General features: G+C 36.0%; 1 protein-coding gene across 3 annotated transcripts in view; it reads right to left on the bottom strand.

Annotated features, from left to right (window-relative positions):
- Positions 1–25,420, bottom strand: part of zc3h4 (zinc finger CCCH-type containing 4) — a 67,163-nt gene extending 41,743 nt beyond the window's left edge. Inside the window, exons 1-7 of one of the 3 annotated variants that reach the window (XM_028797296.2) lie at positions 25,054–25,420; positions 14,868–15,099; positions 14,636–14,749; positions 6,795–7,017; positions 4,965–5,119; positions 4,479–4,587; positions 504–646 (exon numbers count right to left, since the gene is read on the bottom strand). In XM_028797296.2, coding sequence (XP_028653129.2) covers positions 504–646; positions 4,479–4,587; positions 4,965–5,119; positions 6,795–7,017; positions 14,636–14,749; positions 14,868–15,099; positions 25,054–25,136 — 1,059 coding nt within the window. In that variant the 5' untranslated portion in view covers positions 25,137–25,420. The remainder of the gene's footprint in view (positions 1–503; positions 647–4,478; positions 4,588–4,964; positions 5,120–6,794; positions 7,018–14,635; positions 14,750–14,867; positions 15,100–25,053) is intronic. The other 2 variants (XM_028797304.2, XM_028797311.2) reach the window with 2 other exon arrangements.
- Positions 25,421–26,672: the final 1,252 nt, after the last annotated feature.

The raw sequence follows: 26,672 nt of genomic DNA, 5'->3' as shown, positions 1-26,672 counted from the left end.
CACAGGTTATGAAATAAACTAATATCCAATCTCAATACAAACTGCACGTGGTCTACATTTTTGTGCACGTAATTTCAGCATAAAATTCTGTAACGTTTAAAACTTAAGAGCATTAAAATGAACACTTTTTAAATTTCCAGTGCTGTTTTCAAAACATTTTCATGTGTATATTATATTCATATATGTGTAGACTTCCAAACGTGTTTACAAATTGTACACTATGAAGACAGAACAGATCGCATTCTCAGTTTGGGAAGAGAGAAAATATTTTAAATTATAACAAAGAAAATGGGTAAAATATTCAGATACAAATTCCATGAGAGCACATAAACACTAATAATTCCATTGTTTAAAGAATGCAATCATATTTTACTCTACCACGTCACAAAAAAATGAAGGAAACGTACAAATTCTACATTTCTGATGGTTTTTCATTGTATCTATTATCTTTCCCACTAAACACATTCACTGTACTGAGAGATGTACAAAAGCATTTTACTTACTCCCATGTCCACATCTCCATTGTTTTCTTCATCATTCCCTCCACAGTCACCTCTGCCTCTACCTCGATTGTTTCTACCTCGGCCACGACTCATACCACGCCCTCCCTTTCCCCGGACACGTCCACGCCCTCCTCCTTTGGCACCTGCATCAATGAAAAGACGAGAGAAATAAGAATACATGACTACATTACTAGAAAAGGCAAAATTCCAAATAAAATTAACATTTTTTTTTTTTTTTTCAAAATAGCTGAAATGTTTTGCTGCTTATAGAGATTAGGAATGAGTTGCAGATTCACTACAACCATTACCACATTATTTTTAAAATTCATAAAAAAAGGAATATTTAATGCTGAAAATAAAACAGTATGAATACATTATTACTCTTTTTAAAGCTGAACTACACAAAAAGCTTCATAAGCGGACAATATTTAATTTTCAAACAAAGTGATAACCTTAATAAATTATCATAATTGCTAACTGTACTATCTAAAACAGGTTGAAATCTCACTAAGCAATGTAGCCCTCTCAGTGGATACAGCATTAACATTTGCAGTGCACCATTTATTGTAAAGTATTTTGTAATGCATGCAATAAATAAATGCACTGCATTTTTTATTCCAACAGATGGCGCATCACAAAACATTACCACTGCTGTTACAAATCCTATACCAATTACAGTATAATAGACCCAGCCCCAGATACAGACATAAATATTCAGACACTTGCATTTTTATTAAGATGGATTAAGAAAAGGATAAGCAATTCTGAGAAAGCTAATTTAAAATAAATGTAACGATTACACATGAAATGAATCCACCAGACCTTGCACACTGTGTGTGCTTAACTCTTTTAGGGCGGATGTCGACTTTTGTCGACAGGAGGGATTGAAGGCGAATGTCGACAAAAGTCAACATCCAGGGATAGGGGGCGACAAATCTCACTGTCACGTCACAGGCATTCCCTCTGTGCTTGGAGGAATGCTAGACTCGTTGACTCGGCAACTAAACCTTGCGTGTGCGTGAGTTGCGAAATGTAAACAACGGCAAGATGGCACTGACATGTGAAAAGGCAGCGAAGCAAGTGCAGAAAAGAAAATACTCGGCAGACGATGTTCTGCGCATTATCGCGGAGTCGGACTCTTGATTTTTCAGAATCGGATTTTATTGGCAGTGATCAGGAGATCGAGCAAGAGAGTGAGAAGCAGGCATCAGCTGATCAGACTCCAGCCGATGCCGCGCCAGCGGATCTGCTGCCAGTTGAGTGCCTTCGCGCAGCCGATGCATCTACGGCAAGGTTCGCATGGGATAAATACACAGACATTGATCCGTTGAGAGCCGATCTGGCTACCGGAGTTTACAAGACAGCATGGCTTGCTGTTGGACACGATAGATCACCAGCTGCTGTACTTCAGGCTGCTCTCTCCTGATGCTGCTTTTCAGCTACTGTCAGACGAGACAAACAGGTAGGCAGAGATTTTTTTTGAATCGCGGGCTGCGTTTGCATTGCATTCTCGTTTTTCAAAGTGGAAACCCACAACGAAAGACGAGATGAAGCGCGCTGTGGCATTACAAATAGAGATGGGACAGAACTGGTGATATAACTTCAGGGAGCATTGGTCCAAACGTGTTTTGTCCCCTGGCGGCTTAGGTACGTGCTGCTGCAAAGTTTTATTCACTTCTGTAATAAACAGAAGCAAATCCCATGGGGTGAGCCAGGCTATAATGCCATACATAAAGTTCATAAAGTTTCAGAAGATGAAAAGAGGTGACAATACGGTTTTCATGCAGGCAGAAAACTTGGTGGCAGTGGCATGGCACGATGGCAAATGGGTGACTTGTCTCTCTACAGTACACACTAACAATATATGTGAGAAAGTGCAGCAACAGACAATTGAAAAATAGGCACCAAAGCAACACATATTGTAAGGAGTGCAACGTGGCAAAGACTGAAATTGGCTGCTTTGAGCGAGATCAGACTTTGCTGTGTAAAATGTATGTGATATGTATGTGAAATCATAGAGTATGCAGGCTCATACAACATGCAAGACAGTAACATTTGTCAAAAGTAAATATTTTTTGTTGATTTGATATGTTAAACAATTGCTTTGTGTTGTTTTTTAAAAAATGTTAGTTTTTGGAAAAATATTCAGCCCTGGGAGAAAAGAAACAAAAAAAAAATTAGCCCTAAAAGAGTTAAACAATTTTATGAAAATAGTTAAATAATATCCAAAATCTATCAATTAACAAGATGAAAATATTTCCTGTATCCATTTATGCACTTTCCTACTTGACAATTACAGTAGATTGGAATATGGTTATTTTAGTGAAGGTCTTAGTGGCAAAATGCTGAGCTAAGCACACCAGGATATCCTTTCCCCAAGAACACTCTTCAGTTCCTCTTAAGTAACTGCCAAAGCACACACAGGTAAGTCAAGATACAAACATATGTTTCGGTTTTCAGAGATCATTCCATGGAAGGTGCCCAAATCACCTCAAATAGCTAGCCTTCACCCAGAGTAGCTGCAGTTCTATTCTGAAGTTATCCTGTACTGCTCAGCTCCTCATCCTTTCATGAGCAGCGAGTCCATTAATCCTGTAGAAGAACCCTATTTTGGCAAGGATATAAAAGGATCAGTAAATCAAAATCTTGAACCAAGGACATGGCTGATTTTTCACCAACACATTTTGGTACAATAATCGAAAAACTATTACTGCATCAATAATTTTCTTGTCAATCTTACAATCACTAACACTGAATCTTCAAAAAGATCTAGCTATTTCAACTCCTCAACTTGGGCCAGCTGCTCCTCCACAACCTGTAGCTGCAAATCGCTCTAATACTCACACAAAACATCATAATCTGATGGAGCCAAAAGGACAAGTTCAACCAGAAAAAGCAAACATGCAACCCTTGGGTACACAGGCACAACCACACTTCAAGCTTCAGCTGGGCCTATATAACCCTTCTATGAAAAGCACAAACATGCGAGCTGAAAAGACACACCCTCCAGACTAGATTTAACACCACGTAGTCAAACACAACTCTTGTGCAGTAAAATCAAGCACCACACGGTATCCAGCATTTGTCCCAGAACCATAGATACCTTCTATAGGGAAAACAGGCACAAGCCACTTTTGTCACAGGAAGTAAGCACTAATATAATTGGATCTATGGTGATACACTACAGCATAAATTTTATGTACACATAAGTTAATTAAAATTAAATATTTGCTATGGTAATAGTAAAGGGGTGCTGTTTTGTCCAGAGCAGAGCCCCTACGCTGATTCCAGAACTGAAAGGTATGGCCTGTGTGGAGAGACTGAAGGGGTTGAGCCTTTTCATCTTAAGCAAATGGAGATTAAGAGGTGGCATGATCAAAAAATTTAAAATCAATAAAGGAATTAGTACAGTTGATCCCAGCTATTACTTTAAAATAAATTCTGCAACAAGAACGTGGGGACACAGTTCAAACTCATTAAGGGTAGATTTTGCTGAAATGTTTGTAAGATTTTCTTCATGCAAACAACAATAGGCAAATGGAATAGGGTACCAAATAGTGTGATGGAGTGTAGAGTTTAGGAACCTTCAAATGTCAATATAATGGGATGGACAAGCGTATTTGGCTTAATGGCCTGTTCTTGTCAGAATTGTTATGTCTTATTCTAATAATCCTGTCAATTAACTGAAGAATCATCAACACCAATATAAATTGGGATTTGCAATACCCTAAAAAGCTATTCATTCATCAATCAATCAATACATTTTCTAAACAACTTAATAAACCAAAGCAATCTCAAAATGCTTACCTGTCTTGCCAATATTCACAAAATAACTCATTTTTAGAAACAAAACATTCAGATGTTTAAAGATATGTTGTTTAAACACTCATTTATAAACCCCATTTTCTTTACTATCAATCCAGCACAAATATCTTAAAACCTTTAATAGCTTTTCCCATAAATCTGATAACTCACCCCCGCGCCCTCGATTTGGACCCTCTTTACACTTCCGATATTGGTTCAGTTCTTTGGAGTAGTCATCATAATCATCATCACCCATGTTGTCATAATCCTCATCACCATACTAAGAGACAGGTTTTGAGAAAAAAAAGAATATGAAAAAAATTGATCTTATGAACACACCTTCATATAAATTATGAAACAACCTATATTGGTACAAAATCACTCTTTATTACTAGCAAGATATAAATTTGTCTTAATGCTCTATTCATAGGTCACTTTAAAAATTAAGCCTACACGTTATTGATTACAATTGTTCATAAGTACTTTTTATCTAGATGTTGCACATTTTTATCACACATTTTTTGTTACACATTCTCTACATTCATAATGGCTAACACCGTACAACACCCTAGTACTACATTTTTATCAGAAACATTAACAATGAGGCTGCATCATTTCCAATAACCACATACAAAATATTCACACTTTCAACCTCACCTCCATATCTTCACTGTATATCATGCCATCTCCATCATCAGTGTCTCCTCCCATTTTGTCCCGACCTCTTCCTCTGCCTCCACGACCTGCTCGTCCTCTCATTCCACCACCTCTTCCACGACCTCGCTGGCTTTTTCCACCTCGACCTTTTGCACCTGTAACAGAGAAACCTTCATAAAATATTCAAACTGTGAACACTGAATACAAGCTCTTCACATATCGAGAAGAAATATGTTCTGTATCTGAAAATTGTTGGATTTTGAATACACTGCACACACTGAATTTTTGGCACTGAACCATGATTGTATTCTGTGAATGTACAATCATTACTTAGCGCAGACCAGTAATAAATGTAATACTCCACCAAAATATTTATTTTACATTACTCAAAAAAATTGTAATGTCATGTTTTCATGGAGAAATGAAAAACTTTGTGATACAATAGGCTTCAGTGGTGACTATCTGGGTCAATGCTGAAAAACTGCAAACAATATTAAACATCCCATGCTAAAAATCTCAAATCACTTGTGTCAGATAATCTACATGACAGACAGGGCTCTCCACAAATTAATAAGAGGGGAAGTAGGTCTTCCAATTCAACACTTCCAATTCACCTGAACACACTTCACTTTCATGCAGTTTTCCAGAAGAATATATTAAAAAAAATACTTCAGCAAAAACATCCATCCATCCATCCATTTTCCAACCCGCTGAATCCGAACACAGGGTCACGGGGGTCTGCTGGAGCCAATCCCAGCCAACACAGGGCACAAGGCAGGAAACAATCCTGGGCAGGGTGCCAACCCACCACAGGACACACACAAACACACCAAGCACACACTAGGGCCAATTTAGAATTGCCAATCCACCTAACCTGCATGTCTTTGGACTGTGGGAGGAAACCGGAGCGCCCAGAGGAAACCCACGCAGACACGGGGAGAACATGCAAACTCCACGCAGGGAGGACCCGGGAATCGAACCCAGGTCCCCAGATCTCCCAACTGCGAGGCAGCAGCGCTACCCACTGCGCCACCGTGCCGCCCTCAGCAAAAACATACGTTTTAAAAATTGTGGGCATATAACTGTACAATTATCATGACTTATGCAAATAATTTAAATTTTATGTTTTAATATTGTTTGCCGTTGGTTTGTGTTGTTCCCACTGGTCTCTATTGAAGCCCATTTTATCAGAAAGTTACCTTTATCTTGGCTATCACTAAAATAATATGGGCTAATAGGAAAAGATTTTGGCAGGAATACCGATTAAACATAAAAATTGTGTAATTTAGATAACACCTACAGCAGTTTTCTATACACTTTTCATCGGATTTCATAGTTTATGAAAGAGAGTAGGTAATTAAATACATCTGCTTGTTAAGTTCTGAAATGTACTACAGTAAGATGTCCAAATATCACAAGTATTAATTCTTTGTTGTTATTTAGGTTTTATTTTTCAACACTCCTTACAAGTAAGTTACCGCCCCTCTTAACTTCCCAGTTCCTCCCTGTGTGGATAGCGCTTTGAGTACTGAGAAAAGCGCTATATAAATGTAATGAATTATTATTATTATTAAACTGATTGACAATTCCATTTTTAATTTTGCCGCATTCAAATAATTTTAGTTGACAAGACCAGATCTCTCAAAACAAGTCTCTTTCACTTTAACATACCAAAGGGGCATGTAGTACACTGTGCCATAGCCTTTTTTTGCCTCTGACATAGAAGATCTTGGGAGTCTTCTGATTCTTAACACTCACCAAAATGTGCTCTAGTCAAGTTTCACTTTATTATCACATTGAGTTCTGACCTGACCCACTCTACCAACTCACCTCTACTTTTGTTGATGCCACCTTCCTTCGCCTTACGATACTGGTTCAGTTCTTTGGTAAAGTCATCATATTCTTCTTCCCCCATTTCTTCATCTTCTTCCCCCTCATAGTTGTCATCATCATAATCGTCATAGCCGCCATAGCTTTGCTTTTCCATCTTCATGTAGCCCCCTTTTTTAGACATTGGAGCACCATGAGGAGGAGGGGGGTAGCCTGGATGTGGCTATTAAAAATAGGCTCACATTAGAATGAGAACATGATTGGCCCAATTTTCAAACAACATCAATTTTCTATATTTTCCAACAAACTTTTTTAAAAGTACCTCTAATTCACTTTACTCTAAAACTAGCACTGAAACTGGATCTATTGTGTGGAATTACAGTCAGTCTGTGGAGAGAACAATACCAGCAAAAAATCATGGGGAACAAAGTACACTATATAAATAAAGATAAACTGACACAAATATCTTTATTCTAAACATCAACTGATGACATAAAGAGGGCAAACTGTGGAACATAGGATATTTCTAAAATAAAAATTTAGGTACCAAGTGTTCAGAGTAGGACTTAGTTTAAAAACGTTTTGTTAATATTAATAGATGTTAGAACTATGCTATATGGCTTCTTAACATGTTTTCTCATATTTTAATAGTTATACATTTTAAATAGGACATTGGTTAATTGACGATTACATTATGGCACTGCTCTTATTGTCTTGACGATTTTAATCCCAGAATGCCACTTTAAAATCACTTTACTAATGTGATTTTCCCATTTGTCAGCAATAATCTATTTTTCAGACCTGCTTTATCCAGCATGAGCACATGGGGAGCTGTAGCTCATGTTGCCAACCTGAGGAATAGTCAAGACACCAACATAGTAGATAGACAGACAGACAGACAGACAGATACTTTATTAATCCCAAGGGGAAATTCACTTATTCCAGCAGCACCTTACTGATACAAAAAACAATATTAAATTAAACATTGATAATAATGCAGGTAAAAACAGACAATAACTTTATATAATGTTAACGTTTACCCCCACGGGTGGAATTGAAGAGTCACATAGTTTGGGGAAGGAACGATCTCCTCAGTCTGTCAGTGGAGCAGGACAGGGACAGCAGTCTGTCGCTGAAGCTGCTCCTCTGTCTAGAGATGACACTGTTTAGTGGATGCAGTGGATTTTCCATAATTGATAGGAGCCTGCTGAGCGCCGGTCGCTCTGCCACAGATGTCAAACTGTCTAGCTACATGCCAACAATAGAGCCTGCATTCCTCACCAGTTAGTCCAGGCGTGAGACGTCCTTCTTCTTAATGCTGCCTCCCCAGCACACCACCGCGTAGAAGAGGGCGCTCGCCACAACCGTCTGATAGAACATCTGCAGCATCTTATTGCAGATGTTGAAGGACGCCAGCCTTCTAAGGAAGTATAACCGGCTCTGTCCTTTCTTACACAGAGCATCAGTATTGGCAGTCCAGTCTAATTTATCATCCAGCTGCACTTCCAGGTATTTATAGGTCTGCACCATCTGCACACAGTCACCTCTGATGACCACGGGGTCCATGAGGGGTCTGGGCCTCCTAAAATTCACCACCAGCTCCTTGGTTTTGCTGGTGTTCAGGTGTAGGTGGTCTGAGTCGCACCATTTAACAAAGTCATTGATTAGGTCCCTACACTCCTCCTCCTGCCCACTCCCGATGCTGCCCACGATAGCAGTGTCATCAGCGAACTTTTGCATGTGGCAGGACTCCGAGTTGTGTTGGAAGTCCGATGTATATAGGCTGAACAGGATGCTGTATGCTGACAAAAGCAGCTGCAGCACTCAGAAAAAAAAGATACAGGACCACTGTTTTAAATCAGTGGTTCTTAGAACTTTTTTTAGTGACCCAATTTTACCTTTTTGTGTCTTCGAGACCCAGACACATCCCAGTGGTTGTTCCCTTTTAGAGAACCGTCAACGCATATTATAGCTTAAAGTACCCATGGCGACCCCTTGTAAGAATCTCCACAAACCATACGTTGATTATATTTGTGAATCACAACACAACCCAAAATCAACAACATGCAACTCATCTATAGTACTAAACGAAGGTTGTATATATGCACGGATGCCAGAGGCCAGACACACCGAAGCGCACGTGCACTACGCCTCAGAGTCAAACCCAGCGGCTTCCCAGACTCAGTAGGTGGCGCTCAAACAACACAACCTGTAAACTAAACTTCAGGTCACAATACAACCGCCGCCCGAACGTGAACACCACTGCATATACAACCTTCGTTTAGTAATGTTTACGAAGGTTGTATATATGCACGGATGCCAGACGCAACCCATGCCAAAAGCGCCTCAGAGTCAAACCCAGCAGCTTCCCAGAGTCAGTAAGTGGCGCCCAAACAACACAACACAACCTGTAAACAGGGGTGTGGAAATCAAATTTTTTTCTACTTGTCCACGGACAAGTAAACTTAGAAAATCCACTTGTCCGCCAGTTAAATTCACTTGTCCATAAACAAATAACAAAAGTGAAAAATAGTTTATTTTTTCTGATCTCTTTTATTGATACCAAAACTGCCTTCCATTTTAAAACTGAAAAAAGTTCTTTCAGGGAGTAGTATTTTGCCACCTTGCTCTGGAACATTTTATAAAAGATTCCCTTATCATTTTAACTCACTAATAAACAATGCCTTCATTATAGCTACACTAGTTCTGTTTCACATACTACAGTTACAGTGAAGATTTTTATAGATATTTCATAACCTTTGGAAACCGTTAGAATGCTTTCTTCTTTATTTTTAATAAACTGACAGCGCGAAACCAACTTGTTTTATATGAAATATTCGCTAATCAAAAACGATCTATAGACAGCTCATCAAAATTGATGTTGTCACGCAATAAATTTCTTAACTCCTCAATATATCACAACCTACACGAAATCGCAAATTTCAGGAAAGATTAACTGCCTAACAAGCTTTGTTATGTGGTGAAAACAATTGTATTGTAAGTAAAATGACTTCATTTTTATGTAGAAACAATGAATTTTATCAATCTTCTTCTATAATACGCTACCGTGGCTGTTTGTTTGTCTGTCCAGGATTTTAAATCGCCTGTAGCTTGCAAACCATTTCACCTTTTGACTTGAAATTTGGTACACATACAGTACGCTTTCGGGGTGTATTACTCTTCATTTTTATTTTAATGTTGAATCAACTGTCGGCAGTGCGGCGCATGCGTATGGGAGCCGTTCTCATCCCCCCCACCCCTTCGCTAATCATTCTTGAGGCAGATTGAAGACTTAAGTGCCAGTTTAAGTGAAAAATTAAAGAAAACGTACTAAGTAATTGCAACACAAAAACGAACTTAATCAGTTTTAACGCGAAAAGATGCCGACGAAAGAAGAGAAGCAGCGGGCCACTAGGGTGGAGAAAAGAAGGGCTGCTCAGGAAGCAACAAGCACATCAACCTCTGAGCAAATGTATGCTAAACGTACAGAGAAAGAGGATGAAAACTATGAATGCTCAAGTCAAGTGTATTTATTCACTACATGTTATCGCGCAGTACGCCGTTACTGGTAATATATAAAAGTTATTGATTATAATGAAAAATCATCAGATTACATCGTAATGTCGGCATGAAAAAAATGACCGCATCTCCAAGCATGCAAGTATTAGGGTAAAATACTTATGTAAGACCGTAAGAGTGCTTCCCCTTTGAAAAATCAGCCGTCATTTTGTAAACAATATTGAAGACCAATTTGAGACATGAAGAACATGCCTAAGTAGACTGTTTCCGCACAAAGTACGTATCCAAATGTTTAAAATGTGAAAGTAGTGGTAAAATGTGCCCTGCACAGCACATATATTTTTTCTCCAGAAAATTTTACTTGTCCGCGGACAACTGAAACAGAAAAACACGCTTGTCCGACGGTCAATTTACCCGTGTCGGACGAGTCGGGCACCCTCCATGATTTTTCATCCCTACAAAGATTGGAGGGAACAGAAAGTAATTGCCATTCTTGGATTTGCGATTCTTTAGAGAATCAGGGGTTTACTGGTAGTTTAAGAACCTATGCTTTAAACTATTCCAGCACTCTTTAAAAGAATCCCTCATCACAATATAATTTACAATGCACACAAGAATACAACTGAAAGAAATAAGGCTGTGACAGCACAGGTCAGCTCCACACTCCCAGTTGATCTAGGGAGCCTCTTGAACCTGCTACCACTGAAAAAGTACCCAAGGGATGAGATAGCAGATGAGGACACAACACATAATACAAAGGGGTAGGTACAAAAGTGCTCCAGTCCTTTTATTAAAAACAGTCAAAACAAACAGTGTTCAAAACAAAGTGGAGTGCAAAAATTTCAATATCAGAAGTGTCTGTGGAGGTTAAAAATCCCAATAAATAAATCCATTAAACATTAGGTTAAAAACACAGGCAGGAAACTGTCCTTTACAATTCCCTGGTGCCTTCCTTTTAAAACTGATGTCTCTCCATCTTATCATGATCGAGCCCCGCAGCATGGACAGAGGTCCATCTAACAGGGGCAGACAACCTATTATTCTGGCCCATGTTTCCAACACCAATCCCATGGCGTTCCACGTGGAGCCACCAAGCCCTGCTCTGCTTGCACTACTGCCAATCACTGGCTCCTACAGGCAAGAGCACGCTGTCCTCTTGTCTTGCACCAGCTTTCGCTCACTCCTGCCTTTCTCTCAGTTCCTCTCTTTAACCTCACTTTTTTCCTTTCATTTTCTCCTTTCCAAATCTCTCGATCCTCCCCACTTCTGCCCTCTACAGGCTCCTTTATCCTGTAATCCGCTTCCTAATTGGGTACAAATGTGAGAAGCCCCTCCATCTGAGACATCATTTAGGGGCTTGACTGATCTGCCCATCTCCATATTTGTATGCGGTGCAGTCAACCAATTCTTCAATTAACCATGGAGCGAATGCACACCCACACCTGATTGGAGTCTGCACATTCAAGGAACGGTTATTTATGTAAAAATCTGCCACCTTTTTTTGAGCAGTGAATCCACTATACTACAAAGGCAAAAAGTTCAGTGCCAGCAAACACGTAAGCAAGGAAATTCGACTGGCAAACAATTTGTTCTCCCTAAAAAAAACTAAGAGATATAGTCATGCCTATAAAGATAGTCATCTCTCAAGAGATGCTGCTCAAATAAAAATATGGTTAAGAAAAATATGAACAAATACATATGCTAAATATGCTTCTAGTGTAAATCGACAAATAAGAAAAAAATCAGGTAAGTAAGCTATTTATGCATCAGTAGGCAGTGAAACATTAACTCCAAAATGACACTTGGCATAAAGACTAATTTCCATAATATTTTGATCAGAAATTATGCATTGATCATTTGCTTGTGGAACATGATGCAGAATACGACTGCATAATACCTCACTGTGACCACCAATTCAGGAGTTTTCTTTCTTTTTAGTCATACTGGTATGTGTCCACACCATATTGTGTGTGTGTGTGTGTGTATATATATATATATATATATATATATATATATATATATATATATATATATATTTATTAAAAGAGGTCCTATAAAAAGGCAAAGCCATCATTTTTGAAGAAACATGAATAAAATAAAAAAACTGCTTTTGGTTATTTTCAACACCCAAACAGAAAGAGTCAAATATTTTTGTCAGTCATATATAGTCCAAAAGCATAAAATTAAACCTGCAAAAAAAATGTGTAATTTCTAATGGCCTATTTATTATTACATAATTGCCTCATGTGCACAACAACTGTGTAGGCTTAAAAGTCATATTCCAATTTGAATACTGATGAAAAGCAGCTTGCTATTTCTAACCGATTTATCTCTCTATTATATAAAAAAAAATCATGGAAGAGGAGACCAGGGAGATGAGACGTGATCTTCTTGGAAGATACTTAAAAGACCTGTGAGACGAAAGAGATTGGCCACGGAGCATCTCGCGGGGACCTTAAACATGAGACTTGGTGCCAAGAGATTGTCCCAGGACTGGAACATGAGATTCTTGCAAGTCACGCACTACTTACAACCATTTTAAAATAAGACCACAGTCATCAAAACTCTCAGTCATGTAAAGGCTTTTAGCAGACACAGATCCTCTGCTCTCAGCTCATATAAAGCGTATAAGGACAATACGTTCTAGATGAAACGTCAACATCTAAGCGAAGAAGAAAGAGCAGCGTGGAAAAAAGAGACACAAAAGTGTTTGTAGAGAAAAAATGCAGATTAAAAGAGATTATGAAAGCAGTGGAATTCGAAAGGCTCAAAAAAAAAAAAAAACCGGTGCAATACACATGCAGAGAAAGCTAAAGAATATGAAAGCAGAAAAATTCGAAAGTATCAAAAAAAAGATAATAAAGATCACATTAGCGCAAACAAACGGAAATTATTACTCGAACAAAGGGAAAATAATCATCATGGACCAGGTGTAATTGGAAAAAAAATAGTAGGACAAAGCGAGGTCAGAAATAAAAGACAAGAGTAAAAAAAGTAAAATGTCATAAAGAGGTTCAAAAACGAGCAGGCGAAACACATGCAGAGCTGGTTAGAGATAATGAAAACAGTGGAATTCAAAAGACACAAAAAAAAAACGTAGGCGCAATACACATGCAGAGCAAGTTACAGAATATAAAAGCAAAAAAATTCGAAAGTATCAAAAAAATGATAGTAAAGATCGCATTAGCGCTAACAAATTATTACTCGGAGAAATAACGGAAAGGCGAATAGAGATCAAATATATGCACATAGGTGAGATGTCAGAAGTATGGAAATAGTGTAAGGCTTTCAAGTTTAAGTCAGAGACTTGTAGATCGTCTAATTTATGTTGCCATCAGGGAAAAGTAGTGTTTCTACACAATGAGGAGGCGTATCCACAAGAATTAAAAGGTTTGATGTTTGGAGAAAGTGAAATCCACAAACAGTCAGTCAGTCTGTCATTTCACAACCCGCTATATCCGAATACAGGGTCACGGGGGTCTGCTGGAACCAATCCCAGCCAGCACAGGGCGCAAGTCAGGAACAAACCCTGGGCAGGGCACCAGCCCATCGCAGAATCCACAAACACTACAGGCAAAATATACGAGTCTACAAAAATCTTTTCGCCTTTGCATCATTCAATGCTCAAAACGCTGATTTACAAAATAATGGACCATACGCTATGAGAATCTGTGGTCCTGCAACAATTGCAACGACAAGTTTAATTTTGAAGAAACCACAATTTGGTCAGGTGTATATTTATGATCACGGAGAAGGGATGCAAATTTTATCAGGCAAAAAGAAAGGTAATGTAGTATATATTCCGCGAATAACATTAGACACCAAAGGAGACCTTGATATGCCATTCGTATTAAAATGTTTAGTTTCCCGTTAGAATAGCTTTTGCTATGACAATTAACAAATCACTGTGACAAACATTCGAAAAAGTCGGATTATTTATTACAGAAAAAGAAACGATATTCACTCACGGGCAGTTATACGTTGCGTTGTCACGATGTAAGTCCAAAAACAGAATCAAAATTCAATGCGATCTTGAAGAAAAGGTAATTCCAAATATTGTTTTTACTGAAGCTTTAAAGTAAAAGTGCAAATAATGAAAATGAAACAATTCCAAAGAAAAAAAAACAAGCTTTTAAAATTGTATATCCAATTAACTAAACACGGGGGTTGGCGAGCAAAGCGAGCAGGGGGCGAAGGCCCCTAGTTCTTCAATAAGAAGTTTTTTTTTTTCTAAAATTAAATCAACAACAGATGCTATGATGGACAGGACAGTAAGTACAGAGCTCCTTTACTGAAATAAAATAGATGCTTCTGTTACTTACTGGTGGTGGGTACTGTGGGCTATACTCCCGATACTTCCGGTGGCTTTTTTCTCCAGGGCTGTAGTCAGAATCATCACTGAAATCAGTGTAGTCATCACTGGATGAAGCATGACGCTACAGTGAAATCAAGTTTATAAAAAAAGTCAATGAAAACATATTCTCTATTTCTCTCTAATCCCTATATTTAAGTAAAAGTAGAAAAAGCAACCTGTGCTCTAGTAACACTACTCACTTTGTGTTTAGATTTACGCCTCTTCTTAGACCTCCTTTTTTCCTTTTCTCTTTCCCTCTCCTTCCGTTTCTTTCTTTTGCGACGGTGCACTTTTTCATCGTCAGAACCACTAGCATGTCTCTCTTTTTCTCTGCTGTGTTTCACTTTTTCTTGAGGTTCAGGAGTTTTGGGAGCCTCAACTTCTCCTCCATCATCCTCAAGTTCCCCTTCTTCTAACTCGCCATCCTCCCTGCTATATGAGAAAATTGAACACAACATCATTATTTGATTTGATATCCTTTTTATTTATGCACTCTTGAACAAACTGGGTGGCTGGCCCTTTAAGGCCCCTTACAAAAAAGTTCCGTCCTTATAATTAAACTTGAGAGATTAACGGTAAGCAGAAAAGAGTAACCATTCCTTTCAACAAAATTTGTTTTTTTCTTTTAATTAATATTACTACTTGGAGAAGATTGTTACATAAATCTGCAGAACAAAAAAATGTGGAAAATCTTACATCATACTCCAGTAAATCATTGGCAAAATCTTACAGCATAATCTGAATTTAACAATTCCTTTAAGCCATTTCCACTGTCAATAAGTGTGCCACGTTACTGGAATAGATTATTAAAAAGAATGGTCAATTATTTGACAAATGATGAGCACCAACCAAGGCTTGTGTAAAGACTTACAAATATTTGTAATATCTCTTACTTTGATTTTTAATAATAATAACTTCCTACTATAAAAAATGAAAACCAAGCAAATATACTTAGCTTTATGCTTCCAAGTTTAAGGGTTAAAAAATCCAAAGTTCATTTTAAATTGAGTATTGCAGCCACATTGAGAAGGAGGTTGTTTAATAAAATATATGTTTAAGATTCTATAAAAGTAATGAATAATACTGTATAATCTTGAAAAAGCAATGAATCTAGAAAATGTGGGCTATCAATATAAGTCCTCTAGTGTTATAAAGGTTTGCATTTTTTGTTTGTTTTAAAATGGGTCAATTTCCCTTAAGTGGTTATTTTGTTGTAAAATACACAACGTTTAATGTTCCAATTCATTTACAATTCTTTAAATTCTTAAGACACCATGTAAATAATAACTACTAGTGTTGCTAGTTATTAAAATGTTTAGCCAAAGAAAAATTGCAAAGTGGTGAATATAACAAATTAAAACTATTTAAATATGAAAGTTGTATTCTGCAGTTAATCAATAATTTGAATGAGCAACAGTTCTGGAACTTATAAAAATGGAAAAAGGTGTATATACTGTATGTATGCTGGCCTAACATCTCTTAATAGCTCACCGCACACTTAAAGCTAGACAAAAGGTAATGCAGTATACAGTCTATATTCACCAAAGAATATACAAGATTTAAGAAAGACCATGTTTAATTTGTTAAGGTTAGTTTTCTGGTAGACTGGAATAAAATCAGTAGAGACACCAAGAAGAAAATTCACCAATGGACACTTGTTTCGCTTGAATAATTTTTTTTTCAGTTTAATCCAGGTTTTTACTTAAATATTTATAAAAAAATATTTCGTAGAAATGTACCAAGATCAGTGATTAAATAAATGTTCTGTAACTTTTAAATATAAGTATCACTGACCACATGCAAATTCATAATTTAATGAGATCATGCTAAATGTTGAAATTAGCAAATAAAAATGCAAATAATTACTTTGCAATATAAAATATGGATGTAATAAATGCTGAATTTTCATCAGATTACCTAGCATTCAAAATAATTAAAAGTTCACGTACAAAATACACAAGTCCTCTCATATCTGCATTATGTGAGAAAATACTCCAGTAAAATCAACACAAATATTCATAATCCAAACTAATAACCAGACAATTATTCCAGTCAATACACTTAAAGGAAATGATAAAGTGTGGTCATGGGTAGATTACCCTTCTGGAGTACCTGAAACAGATTTATTTCTATGTCTCACTTTTAAGTTTCCAAGCAAAGTGTATGTAAATTATGTGAATATGTATTAACCTGTAATTTGGCAACTACTTCACAAATGCACAATATTTAACACTCTGAAATAAACTAAAACTTTATCTGTTCAGCAGGAGGAATCTAAGCTTTGACAACAGTGAAGAAGAAAAAAAGCCAACTCTACGATATCCCTAGTACATTTTGAAACTAAGACCATTACAACTGCATACCATTATTAGAACACAGTTGTCATGCTAACAGCATAGTTAACCCGAACTTGCAAAATATGTTGTGGATACTGCATAGAACATTTATACAGCTAAAAGAGACCTATGAGGAAATACACCAACAACTGATACACAGAAATAGGTTTTTAAAATTGCCTAAATAAGACTGAACCTCTGAACTATGTTACCAATTCAACTATAGGTACTTTAGAAAAAAAACAGGCCATACGACTGTACATTGTAGAGAACACAGACGCATGGCTCAAAGGGAAATATTAACTAAGCAACAGTGTACAAACACAAGAAAAAGCTTCTACTGGAATGTTGTGCAATAAACAGAAGCTTTACAAAACAGGGCAAAGGTGAGTCTCTCTCTAAATATTTATAAAACACACTGCCTACATAGATACAATTTCATTTGTCCCCTAGTGAAAAAGAAAAAAAAAAAATCAGTGACTGAGGCTAGTTTAGGTAAAACAAAATTCTTTAATCTCATAAGCAAACACTGAGCAAACAGGAGTGAAATGCTAAAGGAAGCTCCATAATTTAGATAAAATAAATTGTAAATCAACAACTAATCTTGAAACCTTATAACTTGCACCACTTTTAATTAATTCTGCTTAATAGTTTGTCAGACCAGTTCAGGCAGCATGATAAGAGTGAGATCAATGTTCACCCTGAAGCCTAGGGCTATTTTCTGCACAATAGCTTGTGTACTAATTTGCACCTCATGAAAGAAAAGTTGTTACTGTTCTTTTTCTTGACTCATCTTTTATCAAACCTGCATAAAATATTTCACGGGATAAGACTAACTAAAATGTATTTTTTTAATTGCAAGTATAGCAGCAATTAGTAAGCTAACAACCTACTCTCAACTTTCAAAGCAGTTTCTCCTTCAAAATTAAAAACTGCACTTGTCCTGAGATCTCACAAAAGAATAAATGATTAAAAGAAAATATTTATTCAGTTTGAGGCCAAATACTCCTTAACAATAGGAATACCAAATATATAAAAATATTACCTCATACATATTTAATATACAATATACCATGAGAAAAGGCAAAAAGAAAAAATATACCACATAGCAGTATTGAATTTATTGAAATTTGAGAGAAAAGCCAAGCAAAATGACACCTTTTATTGGCTAGCTAGAAAGATTACAATATGCAAGCTTTCGAGGCAACTCAGGCCCCTTCTTCAGGCAAGATGAAAAATGCAAAATAATTTTACTTAATTAAAAACATAATATTCTAAATGTCCCCATTTACTTTTAATCACTTAATTACTATATACATTACATTTTTGCAAGCTGGTTAGTGGTTAAGTATGGATCTATGTACACGTTATCAAAGTAGCATATGTACTTATATGCATAAGTTATACATTCTGCTGGTGTCTGACAAAATGCACAGATCTTTAACTACGTGGACTATCTTCTATAGATGCAGAGTGGAGTCCATCCTCCCTGGCTGTATCAAACCCCAGCATAGCACTGTTCAACTCAGCAGAGCATATCACTAGTAAGGGTGGTGAAGCTGGCACAGAATATTACTCATACATTGCTCCTTTGTGCTAAGGATATACATATTACGCTGATTTCGAAAAGTAAAAAGCACCATTAGGGACTGCAGCCTCCCTTCATAGATGCATTTCTCATTTATCCACCCTTGCAAACGCTAAGGGACGAATTATACTCACAAAACTAGGTTCAGAGACAGTTTTTAAGGACAGGTCACAATACCCAACAGCCCTAATATACACGCACCCCTCCCCCACACTCCATACAGACAACTGCATTATAGAACAGAATGTGTCTTGCTCTACTGTACCATACCACAACATTTCCAAACCCTGCTTAATCCTGAGAAGAGTCGGGGTAGAGGGCTGGAGCCCATCTAAGCAAGAATAGGGTGCAAGGCAGTAACAATCCCTGGATACTGTGCCAGTCCATAACAGGGTAAACAAATGCACCAGGGCCAGCTTAAAGGCAACAATCGACCTAACCGGCATGTCTTTGGACTGTTGGAGGAAACTAGAGCACCCCCGTGCAGTCATGCAGAGAAAATGCAGCTCCATGCAAGGACGACCCAGGACGCGAACCCTGTTCTCCTTACTTCAAGGCAACATTGAGCCACCATCTTGCCTCCTATCTATTGTCTGACAGACAATCTGTTATTCTCCATATTTTGCATTTACTGTACAGCACTCATTAGCCTGACAAATGAGGGCAAAACTAATTTTATTGTACTAAACACACCACTGTAAATTTGAGTTTCAAGCACATTATTATCATTTAATTCTATCACGCAATCTTTTAACTTATAGTAAGTACAATATGTGTTCACATGATCTGAAAAGTAACAATAAAAGTAGCTTACAGGCTAACCCTGAATGAGATACTGGTCCACTAAAGTACATACACATGCACATAACAGCAGTCACCTTATAGGACTGTCAAAGGAAACTGGAGTCCCAGGATGAAAACCATGGGAACATGGAAAAAACATGCAAATTACACACACGAGGTACTCAGCTCAAGGACTGTGAGGCAACGATGTTAACTTTTGTGTCCTTTTAGAAACCTGATAACTATGCAGTTAAAGCAGAAACCTTGACAACATTTAAAATGTATGTGAATAAGATACTGGGACAACTTTGTTACAAGCTATCCAAATGGCCTGGAAAGCCAGAATGGGCTTCTCTCACATGTCACACTTTTTATTGTCTTAAGAGAGATAACTGTCAAACAGACATTTCCTTTAATGTATTTCTAAATTAATAGCATGAACATTTTAAATTCAATCACATACTATTTTGGATATGCAGTTCTGTGCCTATAAGGGCTTTAATCATAAACTTTGGAGCTATGGCACTGCATATGATGGGAGAATAATCCTCAGTAAGCACCATATGCAGATGGAAAAAAAAATCCATATATATGTTTATATTTTGTTTGCCTGTTAACTATGTGCGCCCTTGACAGATGTAGTTGGTTCATACCCAGCTTTGTGAGAGGTCTGTAGTCTAAGAATAAAATTAAACAAAAAAGATGGATAATATATGAAAAACAATGTGCATTATAATGTTTTTATCATTATAACTAAATTACTTCAGAAAAATGTGGAGATTTATTATCTGAACCTCTAAATATTTACTCTGTTAAATTCAGTTTCTGGTGAACTAAACAGAATACATTTATTTCTGGTCAAAGTACGACTAAAACCAGAACAGTCTAAAATCATGTGTAGATCATTACCTGTGATTTTGAAAAAGGCATAATATTACTGGCAGCTAAAGTTTTTTTCAGAACCAGTATGACTGATTGGCTAAATAAATTTAGATCAGAATACTACAGCAAAAAGCAAGCTTTAATCTACAAGTTCACAAAATGCTAATTCTAAACTGATAAAATGTCAAACTACTAAATCCAACAAAAATTAATATATCACATTAGTTTTATCATATTCACACAGGAACATAAAACAACTTGCTAAATTCTAAATTCCTTACTTTATAAGCACAGTGACTGTAATACTAAAAGTTCTTAACAGAATATTGGTTTATTCAATAGACCAAATATTCCTATTCCGCAGAAGAAAGCTTACAGAAATATATATGAATACTTCTAAAGTAACTGGCATATTACTAATATGCGTATTTTAACTTTTGAAATAGTGACTTTCAAGCGGTATGACGTTTCAAAAAAATTGATATAGGTAGAATGCTCAAAAAAAACAATTTATATGTTATGTAAATTACCATGAGTGTTGCTAGGTGGCAATTATTTTCATATTTATTTTCAGGCTGACAATACTGCTTATTTTCTCCTAAACATGTTCATACCCAGCCCATAAATGTGTGAACTGTGCCACTAATATATACATATGAAACATTCTTGTTTCAGTGACCATTCTACATACTTTGTATTTACATGTCACTTCTCTATTTTCATATATAAATGAACTGAATTAAATGTTAATGCATAAATAAAAATTAATTCCCATGAATTAAACTTAAAAATAAAGCAAATTAATTCAACTACTTTCATGGGCACTAAATCCAGTTACACAATAGGGTCTTGAATGGTCTATCCCATCAGCTAAGTGTGCATGGCTGAAACTAGCCATAATCAGGACACCACTGCATTAAAGAGAACATTCCGGCAAAATTGCACTCAGTTAATTTAAACCTGACAGTTAAAACGGTTTATCTTTGAGATAAACAGAGAAAAACAATGCAGACACAAAGGAGAACACAAGCGGGTAATGAGCCCGTACTTGAATGCTGCAGTTTTAGATTAATTAAAACAGTGGCTAAAAATGGAAATATAGGCCATTGCTACCTTTACATAATTTTAAGAAAATAATTAATTTAGTTTAAATTATGTTATTGATAAAGGACATAATTAAATGGGGAGAACTTCCAATTCATTTTTATTAGTTATTCTAAAAAGCTCTGGATTTTCATAATGAAAAATGACAATTCATGTTGGTATTTGTGAGCTTTTTGCTATAAATTTCTATGAATAAACAAACACACCTTTCAGTTACAAGTTTTCATGCTAATTAAAAAAAAGATCATTTATCTTCTTGACCCATCTAGTCCAATGCTGAGCTGCAAGAACACTGTGTCTATGCCAACAAACTTGGGCAGGAGGCAGGAAATGGCCCAGACAACAAATTAACAATAAACAGCACCACAAAATACTTTTATTCCTTTATTTTGTTAAGTCAGATATTCACTTTTAGGGAGTCAAAGACTATCCTGGCAGGCTGCCAGTCTTTCACTGTGCACACTCACATGCATCTATGCTTGTTATAACTGACCCAATTTTACAGTCTGCAATTAAACTGACTTGGAAATCTTTGGGATATGGAGATAAACTGAGAAACCATTTAAAAACATGCAATCTCCAAACTGATCTAAACCTATATAGTTATGACACAGTCCGAACATAAGATAATTCTGCCCTATACAAAAGGTTCAGTAAACATAAATATTTATTTATGTTTGTTATATGATTACTCTGCTGAAACTGAACTTATAAGAAAAACTCAAAAGAAACCTGCGTTCAAACTAATAATGGCATTAGACCACTTTATGGCGGATTTGTGGTATTAAATGTAACTGATCAAAATTATGTGACAGGTTTAATCACCAACTACTGTATGTGGGATATAATTAAAATCATTGCTACTGAACAAGACAGACAAGCTCAAACATTTGGTCTTCCGTCATTTGTAAACTTCAATCAAGTAAATGTAACTGTTGATTTAATTTATATTATTTAATAATTTCAGTCACATTTCCTAAAGACCCAAATTATTTTGTAAGTTGGCTTTGGCTATTTTAATCAGTACTCCATCTAAAAAAAAACACTGACAACATGCATATTTTTTAAATTCATTTAAAATTTCTGCATTTATTATTAAAAGTAGCAGATAGGCAAAAAATTTTAAAAAATGCTAAAATTAAGTAAGCTAAGGGTTGTCAACATCTAGTATGATACGAAACTGTACAAGAAAGTACAATAGTTTTCAGAGAAATCAGTATCATGTAATAAAATGCATTAGCAATGAATCAGAATTGATATAGGTAACAAAAAAGAAATGTAAGGCAAGCACCAGCCTGGATGGAAAACCTATGTCTGTTGATGAAGTTTCTACTGTGAAACAATAATAATAATAAAAAAAAAAAAGTATTGTAATTTGAGGTGAACAAGCAAGTCAGTATCCACACTAATTTCCAAGTGGGCCTAACCTCTCAAATGTGAATTTTACACAAACAAAACATAAATATATATATTATATATATAATAAATATATATATCTACATATTATATAATATCTAAATATATATATTTAAATATATCTAAATGTTATATATATATCTAAATATAATATATATATAAACATATTATAAATATATCATGTTATATATTACATATAATATATATCACACACACACACATCAAATTTCTTATCCTACTTCTTCTGATAAGAATTGCAGGGAGCCACAGGCTCTCCTGGTACCATTGGGCTCAAGGTCATAGGCAACTTTAGATTAGCCACTGATATTTTGTGGGTACACTAACATATAATAATGAACCAACATGCACAAATTTGAGGATTTTATTTCAAAACATATTACTATATTTCTTTAAATATACTTAAAACACAAAAAACATCCTAATGTAATGTCAAATGCTTACATCCATTTAACTATTTAAACTTGGTGGTCAGGTACTAAATGAAATTTGTGCTTTAAAAACTGACAACTGACATAAATAATCGACAAGAAATGCCTTTTAGTAAACTTGTTAAAAGTATCTTTGATACACCTAAACTACACGACAAAATACGCTCATTTAAAAAGTATAATACAATGTAAATAAATATAATAAAAAGTATCTTAACCTCAAACATCTTAATAAAAACTTCTTTTGGGGAATCACACATGCAGATATATTTCACTGTAAAGATGATACACTTGTGAAAAACAAATTGAAACTTACCGCTGGCAACCTAAAATTAATTATAGTTCGTTACCTTCTTAATTCTGAAGGGAATTGGGCAATCCACAAAAAAAAACAAGTGATTTACTTCTGGTATTTATTAATTTGTGCACTGGGTCCTGGTGGTACTCTGGGGGTTACAAGGTGGTATTTTATTACTTTTTGTTGGCTGCTGCTGCTTTTGGAACATTGAGGACATGGAAATAGAATTATGAAGGCTGCAAAAAAGTTGATAAATTAGAAAACTCTATTTGTAACTTAAAAGAATAAGTACATTCTGGACGAGTGGAATGATGGGGTGGTGTGTGGGCAAGGAACAACAGGTTTAGCAACATATGATTATTTGGGAAGGGAAGGGCAAAGCAATTATTACTATGTTATACATCTGGCATGATTTCATATATAATATACGTTTATATATTAGGTGTAAACTAAATGCATGGGGACAAAAGCTGTGCTTTTCATTGAAATGCTTCATAAACTTTGAACATTAATTCATGCTTTAGACACTGTAAGAAATATATTTTACCAGTAGCATGCATGATAAACTGGGTTTTACAAAAGACAAAGAAAATAGACAAAACTCAAAAGTATGCAGTAATGCATAGTTCAACTTACTCTTCTCATTAAATAAAAACAGAAACACATAACTGGGGTGTGCCATCGACTATTGTCATGATCCTTACTTTACTTCTTTGCATCATTAGGACAAATATTCTAGAAAATGATTCTGTACGTTTCATAAATAACTTTTTTATGCATAAGAAAAGGATGGTTACACGTAAGAAACAAAATATGCCAGGACTCAAAATATCTTGGCATCGAAAATAAAGTTTTAAAACTTGAAGAATATAAATCTTATGCACCTAACGGAAACTGAAATGCTGAAGTTTTCATTTCAGTCCAAATAACTATGGTACAAAGAACTGTAAGCGTTTTAAGCCATTTTTATAACTTGATTGCACATTTCTTAAATATGTTAATCAGAAGATACTTAGCACAATTTTCACTAATTATTTTCCAACACATTTAGAAATACAACATATCGAAATCATTCTAACAAAAATATCTGTCCTCAACGTTAAGGATTTCTGCGTTATCCCCCCCCCCTTCTTTTACAGTCGGGTGTTTTTAAAAATACCAAACAATTTTTTAAAAAGTCATTTCCCACCTACACCCACTGCTACGCTGACCCCGACTTGTAAAAAAGCTCTATACATCTAACAAAAAAAAATCTACCTTAAAAAATATTAAATAAAAATAAAAAAAAACACCTTCCTCTCTTCGGAGATTGATTTTATCGTAATGTTTCAAAATGGCGTTTGTTACCTCTGTTGACTCGGTCCCCAGAAAAATAGGCGACTTTTAATCCCTCTGAGAAAGAAAACTTTAGAAATATTAAAATAAAAAGAAAACAATGCGAACCCGCAGAGCATTTCTATTTCTAAAAAAAGAAAGCCCCAAGGATAAATAAAATTGTTGTACAGAAATATGATTGTAGAATTACTCGACCTTTCGTCTGTGAGGTTGTTGATGTGTTCATGGTTGGAGGTTGGTGGGGAGGGATGATGGACATTCATGCTTTCCAGAGCCATATTCCTCTTAACATTTAAGTAACAAAAAAAAATTACAATTCGATAAAATATTTACTGTTTATGCGTCACTGAATTGGAGCTACTTGGTTAATCAGAATTTTGTTTTTTGGAAAATGTTTCAGTTCAATATAAATATTTCTCCATTTATAGGAATATACAATTAGTTTGTCTTATTAAAAAAAAAATAAAGAGAGAGGATGACTTTTTTAATTCCAGCAGTCCCTTACAGTTGCGCTGATACTGAAACTCGTCCACATAAAATGGCGGCCGCCAGCAACTAAATGGGGAACGAGAGACGACAGGGAGAGGCCGGAAGGCGCCGAAGGTGGAGCTGACGAAGAACGACGAAAGTGACGAAATAGCAGCGCGAATAGGGGAGGGCGCAGCCGGCCCCCAAGAAATAGACAGCAGCGATTGGTAGATCGCATAGCGACACCCTCACGGAAACACTCGAACATGATGTCGGCCGCGAAGGGGTGGGATTAGGAAACGAAGAAAGGTGAAAAAGGGTGGGCTTCACGTTTGCGTCATCAGAGGGGCGGGTCCGGCGAGCTCAAGAGTGGCGGCCGAAAAGACACGAAGATGATGTAACGGCGAGGCTGTCGTAACGCGGGTCAGCGGAAAAAGACGAACGTTGTTGTTAGCTTCCTGGTGATGGCTGGCGAAGCTGCGCAAAAAAGCACGTGTCTGCCACGCAGTGTCAGTGGGATGATAGGGAGGAGTGACAATTTCTTCTTAAATGCGAAATTTTATCCTCTTAAAGGTTTCTAAAACCAACTACGTGTTTCCTTGCACCGTATTTTTAAACTATGCACCGATCTTTATTCTATATAGCATTTTTGGCTCATTCTGTCAAAAATTAACTATATTCAAATAGATAAAATCACTGTTCAATTACGATTTTAACTTTTTATCATAAATGCAATGATTCTCTTATATAGTGTGTATATATATACACACACACACACCTATATATATATATATATATACTATATATATATATATATATATATATATATATATATATACACAGTATATATATATATATATATATATATATATATATATATATACACAGTATATATATATATATATATATATATATATACACGCACTTTTATGGCACTCTGCCTTCTGCAGTAAGCTTACATATATACACTACCAGCAGAAAGTGTTGGACACACACAGTAATTTTCATGTTTTTGATAGAAATTGATACCCTTTTTATCAAGTTACCATTAAATTGACTGAAAATACGACCAAGACATTACTAATGTTGCTAATGGCTATTAACATAACTGATTATTGATTTATTATTCATATATAACTCAAAACCCCATTTTCAGCTGCCATTCCTACAGTGTCCTAATGAACTCCCATAGCATATTCTTAGTTACTCATGTTTAAATGCTAATTTGTTATTAGAGAAACCTCTGTAATTGCATTAGTACTGCTGAAACAGGTCATTCTGTTTAGTAAAGCAAGTGAATGGTCTTTCCTTGAGTTGCAAGGTACTGGTATACCTAAAGTTCAGTT

Source organism: Erpetoichthys calabaricus, chromosome 1 (assembly GCF_900747795.2).
Source record: "Erpetoichthys calabaricus chromosome 1, fErpCal1.3, whole genome shotgun sequence".
NCBI lineage: Eukaryota > Metazoa > Chordata > Cladistia > Polypteriformes > Polypteridae > Erpetoichthys > Erpetoichthys calabaricus.
The sequence above is the reverse complement of the archived record's forward strand: the minus strand, read 5'-3'. Positions and strand labels throughout refer to the sequence as shown.